The 20,988-nt window shown below is 37.1% G+C and overlaps 1 protein-coding gene across 1 annotated transcript in view; it reads left to right on the forward strand.

The window, feature by feature from the left end:
• Nucleotides 1-6,781: 6,781 nt before the first annotated feature.
• Nucleotides 6,782-20,988, forward strand: part of LOC135207771 (serine-arginine protein 55-like) — a 39,478-nt gene continuing 25,271 nt past the window's right edge. The window contains exons 1-3 of the mRNA XM_064239595.1: nt 6,782-6,840; nt 16,028-16,100; nt 18,942-19,015. Coding sequence (XP_064095665.1) covers nt 6,782-6,840; nt 16,028-16,100; nt 18,942-19,015 — 206 coding nt within the window. The remainder of the gene's footprint in view (nt 6,841-16,027; nt 16,101-18,941; nt 19,016-20,988) is intronic.

A 20,988-nucleotide genomic window follows, 5' to 3' on the forward strand; every position in this document is an offset into this window, starting at 1 on the left:
GAACCTGAACACCGAACCCACGAGGTTCGAGGCTCCGTTTGCCCTCCGTCCCGGCAAGTGTCGGTTTTTGGGCCCCGAATCAAAGGGAAGTCTCTTTGAACGTTACGCAATGTGTGGACGGGACCTGTATGACACGCGTATCAACAGAGGTTGCTGAACTTGTTAACACCGACTATGAACAAGGCCGTCCATAGTAGAGTCCCCTGTTTTGATCAGTCAGTACGTATATTTCTACCATGGCTGATTGGAGTGAGGAAGAGGTCCTTCAATTTATTAGTTATTACGAAGAAAAGACTTCACTGTGGCCAGAAACTTCTTGGAATCTCATGTCAGCGAGTAATTCCCGACCACTGTATTCTACCCTTCTAGTATATAACCTTGATTGCCACCATCTTCTTTTATTTCGCTTCATCTTCGTTAAATAATGTGTATAAATATACGGGGCAGCTGCTACTTGCATGGTGGCCATCGTCGGTAAACAACCCGGACAGAGACAGACTGATGATCGCAGTGGATTGTAATGAAGTTACGTGTTTAATGTGGTTACGGTTTGTCCTCAACATTTTGACACCTTGTATCCGTATATGCGTAACTCAGTTACACATACAAGGTTCGGCTCTCACGTGTGTACCCACCTTTATGATTTGCACACCAAATGTATTTAGTGCAGGGGGCAGGAAGGTTCGTTCAAAAGAGTTAACATGTCCAGAGTGTAAGGATTGGGATGAAAGCAAATGGCAAGCTTTGAAATCACACCTAGATAGGAAGAGGAAAGTGGCTCTTGGCATTGAAAGTAGGGCTTCTGTAGAGGTTTCTCATAAAGTAGTTGAGGATTTGTCTGTTCCCTCTCAACCTCATATCATTTCACCAATTCTTTGCCCTCCTACATCTTTACCTGTAACTCTGACTCCAGGCACCCATGCTTCTAAATCCTGGCACCATTGTCAGTCTCGACTCTGAAGTTTTACAAGAATTTCAATTTTCCCGCAAATGCTATAATGCAGTAAGACACCTCTTTCAGGTCTTTAGTGGAGAGGTCGTCTCTCAAAAGTGATAGTGCAGTGCCTTGTGATAGTGTTGTGATTCCTGAGGAGGTGGCTGTTCGTCCCAGTGTTGCTTCTAGACGAAGGTCCCTGTCCCGCTCCCCCACACAGGGGAGGAGACACACTGGAAGTCCAAGGGAAGCCAGTTGGGTTTGCCCACTGACAATTGCCCCCTCTGTTGAACCTGTTGAACTTCCACAGGTGTTGGCAGAACACCATTGGAAAGGGGTATCTTTTAGTGCAAACTGCTTGTGATTGGATTCAGTGGACTCTTCACCAGACAGGAAACGTCATCGTTGTCAGGCTTCAGTCTCGTACTTAGAGATCAGCAACAGCTCTCAACCGTTTTGTAGCTTTGAGGTTCATCCTTCTGCACCTAAGACAGCTCTTCATCCCCCAGACTTGGGATAGTCTGTGAGTCTTTCTCTGGTTTAGAGCGTGTTTTGTCACATAGGAACCCTGATGTCTCTATTAAGCGCCAGCCCTTGGCAGCTTATGCTTCCTCCACTTCCGAGCACCCATCTCCCCTCAAGACATTGAGTGCCCTCTCTTGTTCGTCTGTCTGCTTCTTCTGACCACTTGGTGCCCGCCTCATACCATTCAATGCCCGCTGTTGGGCACTTAGCACTAGAGTAGTGCACCAACCATCTGCTTCTCCTTCCCCTGCTCAGGAAGATTCTTTGTTAGCGCCCCTTAAATGTCAACTGGAAGGGTTGATGGTTTTTCTGAGGAAAAACCCATCGACCACGCAGACTAAGGACAATTAATTGACTCCGATTTCTTTGGAAGAGGACGCAGTGGATCAAGAGACTGCTCCCTCTTTGGCCTGAGCCTCATTGCTGAAGTTCTTCTTGTTGAACTTCCCTGACTAACATTGTTGCCTGCCACTCCGGTTTCTCCAGCCTCTACTTTCCTCATGAGGGAATTTACTCCTGACAGTGTTGGACTTCCCAAGATGGTCCTCCCTTCTTCTTCTAAGAAGGTACTTCAAGAGGTTGGAGAGTGGCTGGATAATAAAAGGGAGCAAGGAAAAGCTTCAGTCACGTTTCCCCTTTCGAAGCTTCTCAAGAAGAGATATAGATTTTATGCTACAGGAGAAGCTCCTTCCTTGGGATCATCTGCCTCCTCCCAGGGGGACTTTGGGTGCATTGAAAACTATGTAAACTGTATTCTTATGGCATTTTTCATAAAAAAACCCCTTCAAATATTGATTATTTTGCATTTTTGGTGTCATATTTCATCTCCCAGATGAGCGTTGTAGGTGTCGTAACCCTGGAACATGCTTCGTAACCCTGGAACATGCGTCGTAACCATGGAAATAACGTCTATTGACAAGCGCCGTGACCTCGGAACGTCGTAAGCCAACACCGTCATAACCCGGGGACTGCCTGTATTCTAATATTATTGTACGTATTATAAAATACTACGGCAACTTTAAGCGAGTATTCCGCGGAGTGGCCAATGTTGTGGTTTGAAATCAGCTGATGGCGAATACAAGTTTGTTTCACCATAACACAATTCTGAGCAAATTCTCTTGCTTCTAGTTAGCATAAACGAATATCTAGATACTTGACTTATATGAGACAAGGTTATTTTTCCTCATACAACGTGTTTTTAGGTGGAAATTTGATTGAATATGTCTCGTTGTGAATGTGAACTACATTTTTTTTTTTTCATTAACAGATTACGTTGGCGGCATGTTTATTGTGTAAAAAATTACGTGATTCCATTCGCAATTCTCCTTTATATAATCGTAATACGAACTTTACGTTATTTATCTTATATCGGCGTGAAACCAACAGTAAAATGTGTTCTTTCAAGCACAGTAGTTTGGATTGAAATGATTTTATCCCAATTTTATCTACGTTTGTGTTTGATAGCATACGTTTACTGGAGCTGTATCCTTGTTGCCGAGGTACGATAATAGTCATTAGCAGCTTGAACAGTTTTCTCAGGTTCAGTTATACCTAGGTTTAAATTTAACAGTATATTTCCCAATTGATCTTTGATCTATATTGATCTTTGATCTATAGCAAATAAAGTTATTACGTTAAGATATCTCAGTTCTATTCTATACATAACGCCATTTATAACAACTACGGTAATAGTGTACTGTAGTACGATGATTGAAATATTACAAGCCAAACGGATGTTATCCAGTTCGGTTGTACTTTTTGGAAAAAAAAAAAAAACAAAAAAAAAAAAAAAAAGTCTATTCTCGTTTGGTTGTTCATGGCTGTACACGTTCACGCAACGAGTATAACGTTAAAACCATACTTTCATAATTCTCTTTTGCTGTTATTGAACTTATGTAACTAGAAGATGGTTAAAGTTAGGCCATTGTAATTTGATCTCTCATAAAATCAGACTATCGTAAGACTAATGATCTAACTTGAACACTACCTTATTATATCTTTACATACTCTAGACCCAAAGGATTAAAGCTAGGCTTTTTTCACTTTACAGTATTTACAATGCTATAATGTACTGTACAGTAAATTCTATAGTATTATACTGCATAAATATAATTTTACTTATTGCGCCATTGTGGGATTACGGCGCCTTTGACTGGTCTAGAGTTTCGAAAGAAGGTGTGTGGTGGCCGTAGGCTTTAAAATCGCTTACAGTTGAAAATCACTTAGCGTCAGCGGCCAGGAACGGAACCTCTGCCGCTAACCGAGGGCCGCCTGTATTGTATTATAAAATACTATGGTAATTCTAAGCTAGTATTCCGTGGAGCGGCCAATGTTTTGGTTTGGAAATCTGCTGTTGGCAAATACGAGTTTATTTCGCCATATTTAACGCAATTCTGAGCGAATTTTTTTTGCTTCTAGTTAGTATAAATGAATATCTAGATACTTGACTTATATGAGACATGGTTATTTTTCCTTATACGTACAATGTGTTTTTAGGTGGAAATATGACTTGAATATGTCTTGTTGTGATTGTGAGCTTTTTTTTTTTTTTTTAAGATTACATTGGCGGCATGTTTATTCAGTAAAAAGATTACGTGATTCCATTTGCAATTTTTGTTTTATATAATCGTAATACGAACTTTACGTTATTTATCTTATATCGACGTGAAACCAAGTTTTTTTTAAATTTTACTTCATATAACATACTGATTTTTATGTAATTCTCTCTCTCTTCTCTCTCTCTCTCTCTCTCTCTCTCTCTCTCTCTCTCTCTCTCTCTCTCTCTGTGTGGTAATTAGCAACATAACTAAGAGTTGTATTAATCCAAATAAAAAAGGGAATTTCAGAACAAATAGAATAAAGAATTTCTTAAAAGTTGTTGAGAAGACTTCTACAAGTAGATCGGTCAGTCAGAAGGGGGAAAGAATAGTATATAGAAATACTGTATGTATGTAATCTTCACACCTATAACTATTAATTTCTTTTTTTAAGGGTAATGTATTAAGCTAACTTTTAAATGAAATTGCAGTAAATTTAGTTTCATTTAAAAGTTAGCGTAATATTTAGGGAGTGATTAGGGTCATAATTTGTGTTTAAACTCTAGAAGTATGCATTTCTTAGCATTTTTAGAGGCTGCCAAACTTACTCAAAAATTTTCTTTACATAAGGGGGTCTGGAACCGAACCTCGCATAAGTTCGGGGTATTATTACTGTATATAATTACTGGGTAAGTTTCTTATACAAAAATTATATGTAATAAAATAAGGTTTTGTATATTCTTACCCAGTAATTATATATACGATCGGAGCCCACCTGCCTCCCCTGCTCATGGACATTATGCATAAAACAGAATGAAATGATTAGCTAAGTCATTCGTAGTATTGCCATTGGGGGATCGCACTGTATACAGTGGTCCCTCCGTATTTGTGGGGGATGTGTACCAGACCCCCCGTGAATAGTTAGAACCCGCGAATGTTTGGAACCCCTATAAAAATGCTAAAAACAGCCTATTTTGTTAGTTAAAACTCAAGAAAAACCCACTAAAAATTTTCCTACATGGTTTTTTTAATAGGTTTATCACAAAAAGTGCATTTTATGATGAAATTCATCAAACAAAAAAAACCAGGAATTTGTGGATATTTATCATAGAAAATACCGCGAATGCGCGAATTTTCCGCGAATAATGCAGGAAACGTTCCCGAGAGAAATCCGCGAATGTGTGAGTCCACGAATCTGGAGAACGCGAATACGGGGGGTCCACTGTACCTACACTGAGCAATCGAAGTGCTATCCGCGAAATTTGAATTTAGGCTGCCATACATGGAAAACTATAGCTATATGATTACTGGGTAAGTATATTCAAAACCTTATTTTATTATAAGAATATTACATGACTGGAATCCTCTGCAGTTTTGTACCTATTATTTCCGAAAGTGGGCAGGTCCTATTCACCTACACTAACGATGTTGGTGCCAACGCAAAATTTGAATTTTTGACTGCTGCAGTAGGAAGCTTTCAGCTACATGTATGTAGCTTGGTAAGTAAATATATGTTAAATCTAATTTTATGATAAAAATGTCATGTATATTTTAAATTTTTGTGGTTCAAAAGTTGACATGAAAGAATTTTTTCCTCTATGTCCTTTGTGTACATTTTCTGGTTAGATTGCAGTTTGGTCTAGGACTTCACATGATTTGTTGTGCCTTCATACTAATCTTCAGTATTTTACATTCTTAATATCTATCCTATCCCAGCGGCTGGACCCCTCATCTTTCTGCAGCTGCTTTATTTTTAACACGATCATGTCACACTTCAGCCCTGAATCTTAGCATTATATACGTCTACCTTAACAAATCCACCTCCATTTATGTTTTGTTAATACATATCGCAATATTTGGAAAATTCACTGCCTAACGTATTCAGTGTCAAGCAATTCATCGCTAACCTTTTTTCATTATTCATTTATGCAAACTGCTTAACAGTCCTCTTACTGTGATTTTAGTGTCAACTCACCCTAACAGTTACTACTTTGGTGTAGGAAAATTAGCTACAGAGATTCATTGGAAATAGACTCCCAGTTTATTCAGACTGAGAAAGTGCATATAGTCTTTTATTCTTATACTATTAGTAAATGTTTATTCAGTTAGAGAAAGAAAAAAAATTGTGGTAATTATGAGATTTTCATAAAAAAAGTGAAGAAAAAGTACTTGGATATATGGAAAATACCAGAAGACAAAGTGTTCAACCTGAGTGACCACATATTGTGACAGTATTGTTAAGCCTGAACAGGTTTGAAATAAAGCAAAGAATTCAACTGATTTTCCTTATCTAATATTATCAGTTGCCTTTGCTGGGTGCAGTCAAGTAGTAGCTGGGAAGCTTCCAAATAGATACTGTACTACTTTGAAAAGAACAATGCAAAACATTAGACTAGCTCTTCCACCTAATGGAAAAAATACAAATTTTCCTGAAGGTTTTGCAGCTGTATCTGATGGTGATGAGTTCTTATATATTTTGATTAATGAAATGTAGAAAATCACACAGTAATCTTCAGCACTCAAAAAAACCTACCATTGTAAGCTAATAGCCAACATTTGTATGCTGATAAAACATTTAAAACTGCATCATTATTATTAGTTATACAGTGTTCTTCCATATTCGCAGGGGATGGGTACCAAACACCCACCAAAAAATGTTTATACCTGGTTTTTACAATAGTTTTATCACAGAAACGTGCATCTTATAATGAAATTGATAAAAAAAAAGCAAATTTGTGGCTATTTCTCAGAAAATTACAGCAAATGGGGAAATTTTCCACGAATAATGGGGGTTCCAGATAGAAATCCACAGATACATGAGTCTGCAATTATGGGGGAATTGCTGTATGTACACTAGTCATGGTTTACAGAAAAGTACAGTGGACCCCCGCATTCGCATTCTCCGGATTCACGGACTCACACATTCGCGGATTTCTCTCGGGAACATTTCCCCACATTATTCATGGAAAATTCTCATATTCGTGGTATTTTTCTATGAGAAATATCCACAAATTCCTGGTTTTTTTTTATATCAATTTCATCATAAAATGCACTTTTTGTGATAAAACTATTAAAAAAACAAGTATCAAAATTTTTAGCGGGTTTTTCTTGAGTTTTAACTAACAAAATAGGCCATTTTCAGCATTTTTATAGGGGTTCCAACTATTTGCAGGTTCTAACTATTCACGGAGGGGGTCTGGTACACATCCCTTGCGAATACGGGGTGACCACTGTATTGCCATTAGTTTTTGCCTTATTATCCAATAAATTTCAAGACAGTACATATCAGATATTCTCGGAAAAAGTAAGGAAGTTTCATATGTCAGCATCCTTGCTATCCTTGGTGAACAGTTTTAAAAAAGAAATGATTTAAGCTTGTAAACAAATATTTGTTCAAATGAAACAATGTAATGTAAATGATTTTAACTTACTTCAATGCAAACAGATTCAATTACAGTACAAGGTGTAAAGCAAAGGTATGAACCTGACATATTTTGTTGTAAGTCTCAAGTGCTACCTTTAATAGTAGTTTCATCTGAGTTTATGACAACCTTTTTTTCCTACTGAGGCCCAAGGAGTCATCGATTAATCCAAGTTTATACATGGATCAGATATCCAGGTAGCAGACAACTTTGTTGTGGGCACTAATTTCCACATGAAATTTAAAATTGTAATAGTATAAGTAACTTAAGGAATTACATAGCTATTAGTTTCTACTTTAACGGCAGCTTGAAATTTTTTCAGTAGCGCTTTTTTGTTCTTGGTGTAGGTAACTATCCCCGCACACTTTCGGGGAAGAACAGGTACAACAACTTCTTTGAAATTGGTAAGTACTAATTATATTAGCTTAGCTGGTTTTGACATTTAACTTCTGGATCTAGAATTATGTCTAGTGCATCTGGTGTTATGTTTTCTGCTAAAACAAGACTGACTTCTTCTAAATATGACAATCATTCTATTGTGTTGCAATTTTAGGGAGCAAATGTATTCTTTTACTCTTTCCTGTGACTAGTGTCAGGACTGGAGCAAGGGAAAATGGCAGGTTTTAGGGGCTTATCTAGCCAATTCAATTTAACAGGAATAGGAAGGCAGCTGCTAGAGCCGAGGCTAGGAAGGTTAATTTGCTTATTGATTATATCATATTACCTGTTCCTTCTATGAATTTGATTGCCTTTTTAGCGCTCTTAGACCAAGGTCCCTGTTAAACTACCCTCTGCCTGGGAGGAAGCAACCTGTCAGTTCAAGGGAAATTGGTGGGGTTTGCCCACAGAAGGTCGTCTCCTCGAACGAGCTTCCTGTAGAGTGTTCCCAGGACTCGTTGGACGGCCATTGGAAAGGCATCCCTGTGGATTTCCATGCTCTATATCAGTTGGAGTATTTCAAGTCTTCTGGAGAATCCTGCCCAGACAGCACAGAACCCTCCAGACAGTGACCTCTTCAATTTTGTCAGAGGAAGAAGTTTTTGATCAGAAGCAACTAACTTCGAATGTTTCATCGCTCCCGAGGTATTTTTTTGTCTGTTATCTGACCTTCTTTTCTCCGGCTGTACTGTATTTTCATGAGGCCAAAACTTGTTGGATCCGTAGGACTACCTAATATGTATGGTATTCTCCTCCTCCTCTAAGAAGGCTCTATTCAAGATTGATTCCTAGTTGAAAGTCCTTAATTGGGAGTCTGCCTCCTCCCAAGGGGATTTCCCCAGTCTCATCGACTTCAAGGAGGTCAGCTGTCTCCTCTGCAAAGATTATGTTTACATCCACAGAGCTCGATCACCTTATGATGGACATGTTAAAGGTGTTTGAGGCAATGACGTGTGGACAAAGTGATCAGGGATGGCGCGCAAGTGCTAGTAGAATTTGTAACACGGGGGTTCCGAAAAAGAGGGAGTTATGGTGTTCTTTCACCACCAAAGGAGTCACTCCCTCTCAGAGATTCTCTCTCCTTTTCACTCCTCATTAAATCAAGCCTTTTCCCGAAAGAAACTTTGGAATGAGTGACGGCCGAGCTCCAAAAGAAATCGACACAAGACTTACTGACTCAGTCTGCCAAGCACCCTAGTAGCAGAGGATGTTTTCAAGCCCACCCTCGTGGAAATCTCCGTTCAGGACATACAAGTAAAACGTCTACCACCAAACCTGCCCCTCATTAGTGAAGACCAGGTCTTCTGTGCACCCATGGGTGCAAGGCTCTTCTGCTTTTGGGATCAATGGTAAACCAGGAAAGCAGAACCTTGGGTTCTGAAAGTCAGGGATGGATAGCCATCCTGTTCAAGGAGAAACCTCCCTTAACCTCCTCTCCCATCAACTTTTGTCCCCTTTCAAGAAAGAAGCCGTGGAATTGGTTGAAGACATCAACTTGGAAGGTTTTTACAACCACCTTTTTGTTGTCGCTACGTTGTCAGTGGGATGGAGGCCTGTCCTAGACGTAAGCGCACTGAACTTCTCAATGAGACCGACAAGTTCAGGATGGAAACGAGCAGTCCTGTCAGCCATCCAACAAGGAAATTGGATGGTAACAGTCAGCATGCAGGACATACTTCCATGTACCAGTCCACCTAGAGTCCAGGAAGTATCCAAGGTTCATGATTCAAGGACAGGTCTTCCATTTTCAGGGCACTGTGCTTTGACCTTTCCTCGCCCCCTCAAGTATTTACCTGGGTTCTTGCTCCTCTCGCCAAACGACTCCATCTCATGGGAATAAATATTTGTCTATACTTTGGACGACAGGCTCATATGCTCCCCTTTGAAATTCAAATGCATAGAGGACTTACAAGAGATTCTCCAACTAGCCTGTTAATTGGACTATTGATCAACCTAAAGAAGTCTCAACTGACTCCTGATCAATTGATGCTTTATTTAGAGACAAAGATTGATTCTCTGAATTTTCAGACTTTTCTGTATGATCAAAGAATCCAAAACTGCCTACAGAAAGTCCAAAGCTTCCTCTCTCGTCCCTCCTGTTTGGCCAACAAATTGATGAGCCTGTTAGGGACCCTCTCGTCCATACAAAAGTTCGTGGCATTTGGGAAACTACACACCAGGCCTTTTCAATTCTTCCTAAAGGCCATCTGGAGGAGGAAGACATCTCCGGATTCATTTGTCTTCCCCATCTCTCCCATCTCTGTTCTGTCAGGGCACTTCAGCATTATGTTGAAAGAACAAAGAAAATCAGAGGCCCTTCCAAGAACTTACGGTGTTCTGTTAAAAATCCAGTGTGTGCCTTGTCAAGGAATTCTTAGGTTTTCTTTTTAAAAGATGTTATTGTAGAGTCACACTCAAAAGTTCAAGAAGTCTTCCCTTTACTGAAAGTCATGGCTTATGAAGTAAGAGCAGTCGCAACTTTGTTAGTATCCAAGCATAATCTCTCACTCTCCATGATCTTACAGGCTATGTATTGGAGATGCAGGTCAGTGTTCGCGACACATCTACAGGATGTAGAGACATTCTACGACAACTGCAATACATTAGGTTTGTTGTCCGCGGCTGGCGCGGTACTGGGGAACGAGGGAAGGAGTACATCTCCTATGTATCTATCACCTCGCCCTGATTAGGGTTGTCAAGTTTGTTTGGGGAGCCTGAGGGTACTGTGTACGGCAGTACCCTCCATTTGTCATTTTTTTTGGGTGGCTGGTGTTTTTTAATATGGTGTAGGTAATTTTCTGGTCATATTGCTGTACTGTGCCCAGGACAAGGGCTTTTAATTGTATTGTTACCTTTGGCTGTGCCCAGGACAAGGGCTTTTAATTGTATTGTTACCTTTGGCAACAAGCGGAAGTATCCCATGGTTGCAAAGCAGCACTGCAGTAGAGGCAATTCATGACTTTGATGCCGCGTCATTACTGGTTGAGAGGAACAATGACCAGAGGCAGTAATTTCCTGACGTAGCTCTCTCAACCAGATAAGGTTACAAACAAGCATTTAACAATGCTAGCTAAATTACTATTTGTTCCTACGCAATATACAACCCCTTGGTCCTTTTCGATAGGAACTACTTACAGCGAAGCTTGAACCCAGCTGTTAAAACTCTTGAACAATGGTTAGGCAGTAACTACCATCCAGTAGGTGGGGGAGACCTGCATGTGGCTGTCATGCGATGCAGACATGTTGTTATGAGTAGTAATTGTCAATGGAGAAGCTGGAATATTGAAGTTAAAACTCTTGAACAAAGTGGTTAGGCAATAACTACTGTCCGGTGGGCGGTAAGGGCGGTAAGACCTGCCTGCCTGGATGTAAACATTCCGCTTTGCTTTCAGCTGTCATGTGATGCAGACGTGTTTTCGTGAGCTCTTGCATGACTAACGTTATTATTATTATTTTGTTTTTTTGTGGTGGGATATTTTCTTTTATTACTTTTGAATATATTTTGAATATACTGTGTTTGATATTTTAAATATAAACCAACATCAAGCTTCCTCTCTATTGTTTTTTGTTAGATTCATAGAAGCAATCATGCTCCTTCCTCTATCAAGGGGTGGAAGGAGACTGGCAATAAGGCAAACCCTTCTCTGATCTTTGCCTTAATGCCTCCGGTTCTTAATATTCTCTCCAGCCTTTTTCGTACGAGTTACGATTCCTCACTCATTTGAAAAGGCACAGAAGTCTGACTCTTGATCTTGTAGTTTTTATGCTCCTATCAAATTGTCAGAGGCGGAGCACTTTCGACCAGGAGTAGCAGCCCAGGTGTGTCAAACTCCAGTCAGTTGTAGAGACTCACTCAGATTCCTCCCTCCAATCAGCCTTCCTGTTTAACTATACACACCTGAAGTCATTTATATTTTAGGCCCACCTCATGCTACCCCTCAATCTGAAACCTGGGCTGAATGGCAAAGTAGAATGGTTACATCCAGGCAGGCAGGTCTCCCCGTCTACCAGACAGTAGTTACTGCCTAACCACCATGTTCAAGAGTATTAACGGACATGTTCCAGCCTCGCCGTAAGCAATTCCTATTGTAAATGACCGCAGGTTTGTATAGTTAGGAGAAATAAAGTTTACTTTTAAAAATTGTGATTTCAAATTTATTTTCTGTTTAGAATGTGTTTAGGAATAGTGTATCCCACCTCCTGTCAATGTGGGATTGAGCTATGTAATTACTTGGTGAGTTACTTATACAAATGACATTTTTTTTATAATAAAATAAGTTTTTGTACATTACTTACCAAGTAATTACATATTGGGAGCCCTCCCACCTCCCTTCTTATGTACATAGGAACAAACAAATTGATCCTTCAACATTGTTGTATACCTATTCTTCCTTGGAAGTGGAGCGGGATAGTTACTTGCAACTCAAAAACAAGAGTGCTACCATTAATTTAAAAATTTCAAAATTTTGAGCTGCCATTAAAGTAGAAACTAATAGCTATGACACCCTGCATTTCAAGAATAGATGACTATGTACCATCCAACATTTGGAAATTAGTTAATTGCTTTGAAAAAGAATAAATATTAAATTAAATTACAGTAGAGTTTATTATTATACCGCTGGTCATAACCTGCTAAAACAAAAACAAAACAAAAATTTTAAATTATTCTTAACAAATTCAGAGATTTGTTAAGATGTTCTGGTACCCTGTTCATGTAATACCCACTTAATTGCCTTTTGTGGCATTGTCAGATGCATTCTTAAAATCTGCAAGTATTTGGTTTAATCTCTTCCTCTCTCATGGTACAGTAGAGACCCGTTCACGACCGTATTAGAACTCGACATAATCGGATTTCGCCACTAAATTCCAATAAAACTTTGTATCTGTTTTCAACCAAAAAACCAGTTTCCGACCCCCGACCATATGATGTTTGTAAACAAAACTGTTTCCGCCAGCTGCCGCTAGTTGGCGTCATCCAGTGCTACCAAATGTAGCATAATTTCATGTTTTTTAGCATAATTTGACCCAAGAATTGGAGCTTAGCATAATTTCTTTCACACTTAGGGTTCTAGTACAATTTTAGAATGTATTTTCACTAAAATTTTAAATAAATGCAGAAAATTCCTCAATTTCATACACAGCTATAGTGAATGTATCTTCAAGTGAAATTGCCTCAAAAAGCAGCACTAACAAATGAGTTTAATTGCTAAGTTTGAACCCAACTAAGGAATGTTAAATTTTGTGAATATAAATAAATACCCACAGTGGCATGACAAACAATCAGTAAAGTGTTAATAATGTTTTTTCTTCATGAGTAAAGAATTACTTTTTTTCCTTTTTAAGTTTTATTTTTTTCAGTAATCAAAATTTTAATTATGTCTGAAGTGATTTTACCACAATTTTCAAGTATTTATTTCTTGTGTATGTGATCTATTTAAAGAAAAAGTGTTTCAGTGGCATGATAATGATCAAGTAATAAGTACGTATGTTTTTCTTCTTGAGTAGAGACTGGTTTGTTTGTTTACCTTTTTTATTTAGTTTTAATTTTTCAGGAAATATCAGTAAATAACAAAATGTTATATTTGAAGTAATTTTCACACATTTTCAAGTATTTATAATTGTTTATGTGACCTGTTAAAGAAAAATGGTTCTGAGTGGCATGATAATGATGCAGTAATAAGTAAAACTTGTTGTTTTTCTTCACATTTGTATGTGTGATCTTCACACATTTGTCAAAATAGTATAATAGTGATTGCATATCAAATAGTGTACTAGTGATTGCGTATGTGATCTATTAAAGAAAAATGGTGTTTTATTACGAGTTTCCTAACATCATCAAATTATTAGTTATTGTCTGTTCGTCACTTTTTATCATTTCACCTAATATATAAATGTTTTAAATTTCCATTACATCGTTGTTTTAGCTCAAATGTATTAGAGAAATGAGATAATGATAGATTAATAGCATAATTCTGGCACAAAATTGCACCATATTTGGCATAAATTCTTGCTTGGACCGACTAGCATAATTTAGCAAAACGGTTGGTAACATTGGTGACGCCACTCAGTGACTCAGCATTGTTTAAAGTCGCAACTAATGTTTACAAACATTCAAACATGTGTCGTGTCTTGTACACCTTGCGCGCATTTCGTTTGCTTTTTCGGTGGTATCAACGTAGACATATTCTAAAACCATGCTCACACTTGAGACGCGCGTTTCAGTAGCAAATGCAATACGTATTTAAGTGTTAGGTTTGGAGTGAAGGTAATGTTACGTACGTAGGTTACATGTGCGGTTCGGTAGTGAATGCAATCTTTAAGCTTTGTTAAGCTTTCCGGTAAAGAAGAAGTTAGTCATAGTTTATATCAGAGAAGCTACTATGCCATATTAAGTGCGTAGTAATCAAGAAATTAAGAAGAATCTTTTATGTCGTACTGTAATACGTTAATGTTTACGTGGTAAGATTTTCGTAGTGAAACCAGTTTACATACGTAACATGTTCGGTTCGGTAGCAACGCAATCTAAGCTTTTTAAGCGTGCCGGTAAAGAAGAGGTTTTAGCCTTAGGTTAACTCAGAATCCGCTACGGTATACATTAATTATAGAAATTAAGTAGATTCTTTTATGTCTACTGTAAAAATACGTCATTGTTTAACGTGTGAGATTTGGTAGTGAAACCACTGTCACATACGTAACGTGTGCCGTTCGGTAGCGAACGCAATCTTAATCTTTGTTAAGCTTGCTGGTAAAGAGGAGGTTAGCCTTAGCTTAATCAGAGAAGCCGCTATGGTATAGGAATACTTATAGAAATTAAGAAGATTCTTTTTTTTATGTCTACTGTAAAAGACGTCAATGTTTACGTATGAGGTCTGGTAGTGACACAGTTTACATATGCAACGCGTGCGCGGTAAACGAACGCAATCTGAATGCATTCGTATAAGCGGGCCTCGTAAAAAAAAAAAAAAGTCAAAAAAAAAAAAAGGTTAGCTTGATATTAAACTCAAGAGATGCTGGTACGTAATGGTATAGTAATTAAAGACATTAAGAAGATTCTTTTACTTATGTGTACGTATATATGTACCATGCAGTACCATAATAATTGTCAAGTCCAATTAAGCTTGAAAACCAGCCCTGATATTGGACAATTTGCCGTAAAAGACGCACATTTTTTTATAAGGACATTTATGAAACAAAATCGTTAGTATCATAACATTACAATTTACTGAAAGATAATTTTCAAGCGATTTTGTATACAGTATTGCAGTCGACTCCGTAAAAGATTTACCATAATTAATATCGAATGTAAAATGTTTCTAGGCTTATAGCGAGATATGGTTTCTTTACTACCATAGTCCCGATATAAACCACCAGGGCTGCGCTATGTTTGTTTACATCCTTAAATGCCGACTTACTGTAGGCAAATTTTTGCAAGTTTTGATAAATATAGATTGGTTTAATTTTTAATAGTTTATTAATTTACTGTAATAATTAGACTTGCTTTTCAATGCTTTTATTATGTTAGCAACACGTTTTATGCCTACCCACTACACTACGTTCTACTTACTATTTACCTAGGTAGCCTATGGAGCTTGGTCAACAATCAGTTGGACACAGGGTAGTTTCTTTTATACTGTATATTACACATTTAAAATTATAAATATACGTTTAAACATGATATTTATTTAACTTTTAACTTATTTAGTTGTAATTTACATGTAATGTATTTGTATAGAAAAAGGCAAGGTTAGGTAATAACTGATGGTCAAAGAACGGATTAATCCATTTTCAGTTATTTCTTATGGGAAAACTTGATTCAGTTCTCGAAATAATCGAATTTCGACGCTCCTTCTGGAACGAATTATCGTCGAGAACTGAGGCTCTACTGTACTTTTCAAATTGGACATTTAAAAAGATGCTTTCATCCCTTTCTACAGCAGCACCTCTAATATATTTATAACATTCACATTTGCTTGTCTTACTCCACAATAATTTCTCACTAACTGTGATCAGGAAATATTATGATAGGTATTGATATGATGTAATTCTCTCTCTCTCAGTATTGATATGATGTAATTTTCTCTCTCTCTCTCTCTCTCTCTCTCTCTCTCTCTCTCATATGATTATTTATTTGACTTGCATGTTCATAGAATTTATTTTTGTCCAACATGCAGTCGATTTTGGTATGGCAGCTGTACAGATTATCGCCTGACTGTTGAAAACCTGTCCAGTAAAGTTTCTTGGCAGGTAGTGAATGTTTTTATAATATGACTTAACAGTTTTTAGTGTATTGAAATTCAATGATATATGGAAGTTTTGTCATATCTATCCTATTATTAATTTGTTTTTTATTCTGATTACCTTTGAGTATCTTAGTCTTTTATATTTTTAATATTGATTTGTTCCTCCTTTAAACTCTCTCATAGATTGAGAAACAGTATGTAACTCCTTAACACTGTTGGAATGTAGCAAAAGAAAATTGCAGGGGTTCTTTTGTATATGTTGCGGCTATTAGCCAACCTGCGGATCTAACAACATTCCCCCTCCGATATTTCGCCTAGGGAACAATCAGGGAAAAACCCTCATGTAGATTATATAAAAGCTATCATACACTCCTGGTTGGTTGAAATGGAAAAATGGTGGTGAAACAATAACTATTTGGAAGACATTAGGAACTTGGGTATGTAGGATGCCTTAATTTATATATCTGACCACTTGACTGCTAGTTTAAATGTAGAATAGTTAGATGGTGTATTTTCATCAATTTAGTTATTATTTTACGTATATTATAATCATGTTTACAGTACTGTATAGTAATGAAGTGATGCTGAAACTAGCAGGTAGGTCATGGTTCTGTATAACCTTGTGACCTGCTGTTTATATTTGCCTTTGATTACATCCTTTCTGTCAGTCGATGTTTATGATTCTGTCCTTACACCGTACTTGATTTGCAATGTGAGAATTTTGCAGTTTTTCGTTTTACTGCTGTTATGTTAATTTGCTTTCTCTCATTTATTTTTTGAGAAAGGTTTCAGTGCAGTTAAGAGGTTTGTTTGTGTGTATAAGTGTTTCCCTCTGGCTCAGAAATATCTAGGTGCTTATCCCTGTTTCCTCCTTAATAATGACTTTTACACTCATTTTAAGGAATATGGGTCTTATTAATGAATAGAATACTCAAGTTTGCTTTCTGTATACTGTATTAAAAAAATGCTTGTATAGTTACCCTGATTACAGTTTTACTGCACCTTACAACTATTAGGCTGACATAAGGAGGATTAGTGGAATAACATAAAGCACTTTATTTAATTTGGTTTTGCTTGAAGTTTTGGTGCTGCAGAACCTTTCATGACATAATTTGATGGTCAAGTATTATTTCTTGATTGATAATATTTCTGTGTTTTCATTAGGAAGACAAAGATGCTCCTAGCAGAAGTACTGTTTTAGTAAAGGGGAATATTTTACAGAGTGAAAGACTTTATAAGAGTTTAACTGTGTATTCCACTGCATTTAAGATAGTTGTTGAGTGGTCAAAGACTACTGCATAGGGTATGGGAGTAGGCACAGTATTGTATTTATAGTCCTTTTTGGTAGGATTTATTCATAGGGCAAAAGGATTTATGTCCAGTTCAACATGTGTAGGGAGTATTTATAGGAAATGTTAGACTAATTTTTGTCAAGGAAGCATACACTTGAAGTTTGTCTCACACGAGTAGATTTGATTGTTTAGGAAAATGATGGTCGAATTGGATTAAGGGGTAATGCTTCTTTTGTCATGCATGTTTGTAGTTTTATTAGAAGTTTAGTTTAATAATGGTAAGTATAGTGGGTGGTTTGTCCAAGAATTATTCTGGATTTTTTTTTTCTAGTAGCATTTCATTATATTTTGTTTTGGGCTCTTGGGAGCATGAGAAGTAGTGCCAGTAGAGGAATATAATCTTCTTGAGGGTACTTGAAAATGTAGCTAAGTAGCAGAGTTGCTATTTCATTGTTCAAACAGACCCTAACTCTTTGCCGATGTCTTTTGAAGACAACGTAAGAGAGGGCAGGAGAGATAGCTTGAGGCAAGGTGGGAGAGGAGGAGAGGACGCGCAAGGTCGCGCAGGAAAGGACGAAGGAGCGTCGTAATGGGCCGATGATGATCATTCAGGCGAGACGTTGGGTTTCGTCTTACGATCGAGGGGGATCATCCGGACCCGTCCGAACGCGGGCCCGGGTGGAACCGTGGACGAAAGTGGGGGACGAGGACGTGGGACACATTTTCCTTCCTGCCGCATTTCGTAGGTGTGAGAGGAGAATGAGGACTCCTCAGAGTGGTGGAAGGAGCTGGTAGGACATCCACGGTACTACCCAGCCTTTCACCTTCATGGCTACCTTAAAAGGGGTCTGTGCTAGGCATGGTGTTGGAGTCGAACAACTTACTTCTGTTCAGAACTTTCTCATCATCCATGCCCTGACTTGCTGGCCGGGTTTGAACGCTTAAGGACAAATCTGAAAGGCTTTGTCAGGTCAAAAGTTTTTCCATAGAGGTATTATAGGTGACATGTAAAAGCCCATATTCAGTTTGTAATTTAAAAGTAACGAAAAGAAAAAAACGCTATGCGCATCAACCTTTAATGGTCTTTCTCTGCAAGTATTAGTACTTCTTTTTTATTAGTTATCAGTTTTTTTTTGTCATTTTATCTCATATTTTATTTATTGTAATAAGAAAACTTTGGCCTTTTTTCAAAAGTTTATAGGTTGATATGGGCAGTAACATAGTTTATAAAAACTTCTTTAATATTTTGTAATGTTCTTGGAAGCTGAGAGTATGAAGTTTAGTCCAGCAGACCTTCATTATGGAAGACTGTTTGTGTGTGTGTGTGTGTGTGTGTGTGTGTGTGTGTGTGTGATATAGTGTAAATGTATGTACGTATGTATGTATGTTTTTCTAATTGAAAATATATCCTTCTAAGGTACCTGGTGGGGACTTTTGAAGGACCTGGTGGTCAAGGTTGTTGGTAATTTTTGGTTTTGGAAGAAATGTTATTACTTTTTATTTTTAATTCTTCATTTAGAATTATTTTGTTTAATTTTCTGATTTCTCAACAGGATCTCAAGGATTTCATGCGTCAGGCTGGGGAAGTGACATATGCTGATGCTCACAAATATAGAAGGAATGAAGGGTGAGACTGTAGTTTTATGGTTATTTTTGTTTTTGAAAGTAGTTTAGCAACTTATACATAATTTTATTACTTTTTAGTTGTGGATTTGTAATAAATTGAATGTTGGAAAAGGGGCTTAGTTTGACATTGAATTCTTTCATTGTTTTGATATTTTTCAAGTACCTATAGATATTGAAGTCCAGAAATTGTACTGATAATGTGGCGTTGAAGACATGAGGTATATGCCGGCTGCTTGAAATGATAGAAGTTGACATGCTCTTGAGAACATCACAAATTTATCAGATCACTATTATGTGGATTCACCCTATTAGGATAGCATCAGTGGCTCAATTATTTCAAGTGATGGTATTAACCCTTAAATGCTGAGCGGCTATTTACCATAGTGTCTCTCGTATACCGGCGGCGTTCAGGAGTTAGCGCCGAAGCGGAAAAAAAGTTTTTTTTCAAAAAATGATAGCACGCTTAGTTTTTAAGATTAAGAATTCATTTTTGGCTCCTTTTTTTGTCATTGCCTGAAGTTTACTATGCAACCATCTGAAATGAAAAAAATATCATTATCACATATAAATATTGGAATATATGACAACGCAAAAGAAAAGCTAATGAGTTAATTTTTTTTTCGTTGTATTGTACACTAAATTGCGATGATTTTGATATATAACAAATTGTAAAACAATCAAAGCTACACAGAGAAAATATTATCACAAAATGATGCATGAATTCGTAACGAGCGGACGTAAAAATATTTTTGTTTCAAAAATTCATCATAAATCGAAATATTGTGCTAGAGACTTCCTGTTTGTTTCAAAATGAAGGTAATTGATTGAATATTACTAGACTGTAAATGTAAATTTTAGCTTTCAATTGCAGTTTTTGACCATTTCGGTTGAGTTAAAGTTGACCGAAGATCAAATTTTTTCTATTTATCGTGATTTATATGAAAACATTTCAAAACTGGTAAAAGCTACAACCATGAGTTATTTTTTTTTTGTATTCTACATGAAATTGCACCATTTTTATATATAAAACTTTATGTAACGGCTAATATAAAACATTACGACAAACTGACGAAAGAATTTCGGCAGTTTCCGCCTGTGGACGTAAGGAAAAAGTGTTTTTAAAAAATTCACCATAAATTGAAATATTGTGCTAGAGTTTTCCAATTTGTTGCAAAATGAAGGTAAATGATTGAATATTACTAGAATGTAAGAGAAAATTTTAGCTTACAATTGCGTTCTTCAACCATTTCGGTCTAGTCAAAATTGACTGAAGGTTGAAATTTTGGCACTTAACATGATTTATATGAAAATATTTCAAAACTGATAAAAGCTACAACCATGGGTTGTTTTTAGTTGTATTCTACATGAAATTGCACACATTTTTATATATAAAATCTTATGTAATGACTAATATAAAACGGTGCAAAAATTACGACAAAGTGACAAAAGAATTTCTGAGATGTGTCACTGATGCTTTTTAGTCCGAGAAAAAAGAAATTCGCACATGTGCGCCTGGGTAACGCTTGTAAACAAAACAACAGCTTGATCCGTGAACTCCCAGCATCCCTCAAGGCGTGTGATTTAACATTTTTTGCAAATTAGGCCTATAACTATTTTTCTGCAAATATTTAAACAAACTTTTTGTAGTCGATGTATCGTACGTCAATTAAGCACCGACAGACAATTTTAGTCGACATATAATACGTCCAGTCTGTGTTTAAGGGTTAAAATATATTAAAAATAACTATTTAATGAAAAATTAATTAAGCTCCAAAATGAAAGACGTTCGAGTGGTCTATCATGATAATTGTCAGAGCTGTCCTTTTTTTAATAAAGGTATAAGGTATAAACATTTATATGCTTACTGTTGGCGTCCCTGCCACTTCACAGAGATGTAAGTGTTACGAGCCATAAGCAAAAGGGTTAAATTAAAATTAGATCCCCATAAGTAGTTGGTTGTTATGAAATAGTATT

Source organism: Macrobrachium nipponense, chromosome 34 (genome assembly GCF_015104395.2).
Source record: "Macrobrachium nipponense isolate FS-2020 chromosome 34, ASM1510439v2, whole genome shotgun sequence".
In the NCBI taxonomy this organism is placed as follows: domain Eukaryota; kingdom Metazoa; phylum Arthropoda; class Malacostraca; order Decapoda; family Palaemonidae; genus Macrobrachium; species Macrobrachium nipponense.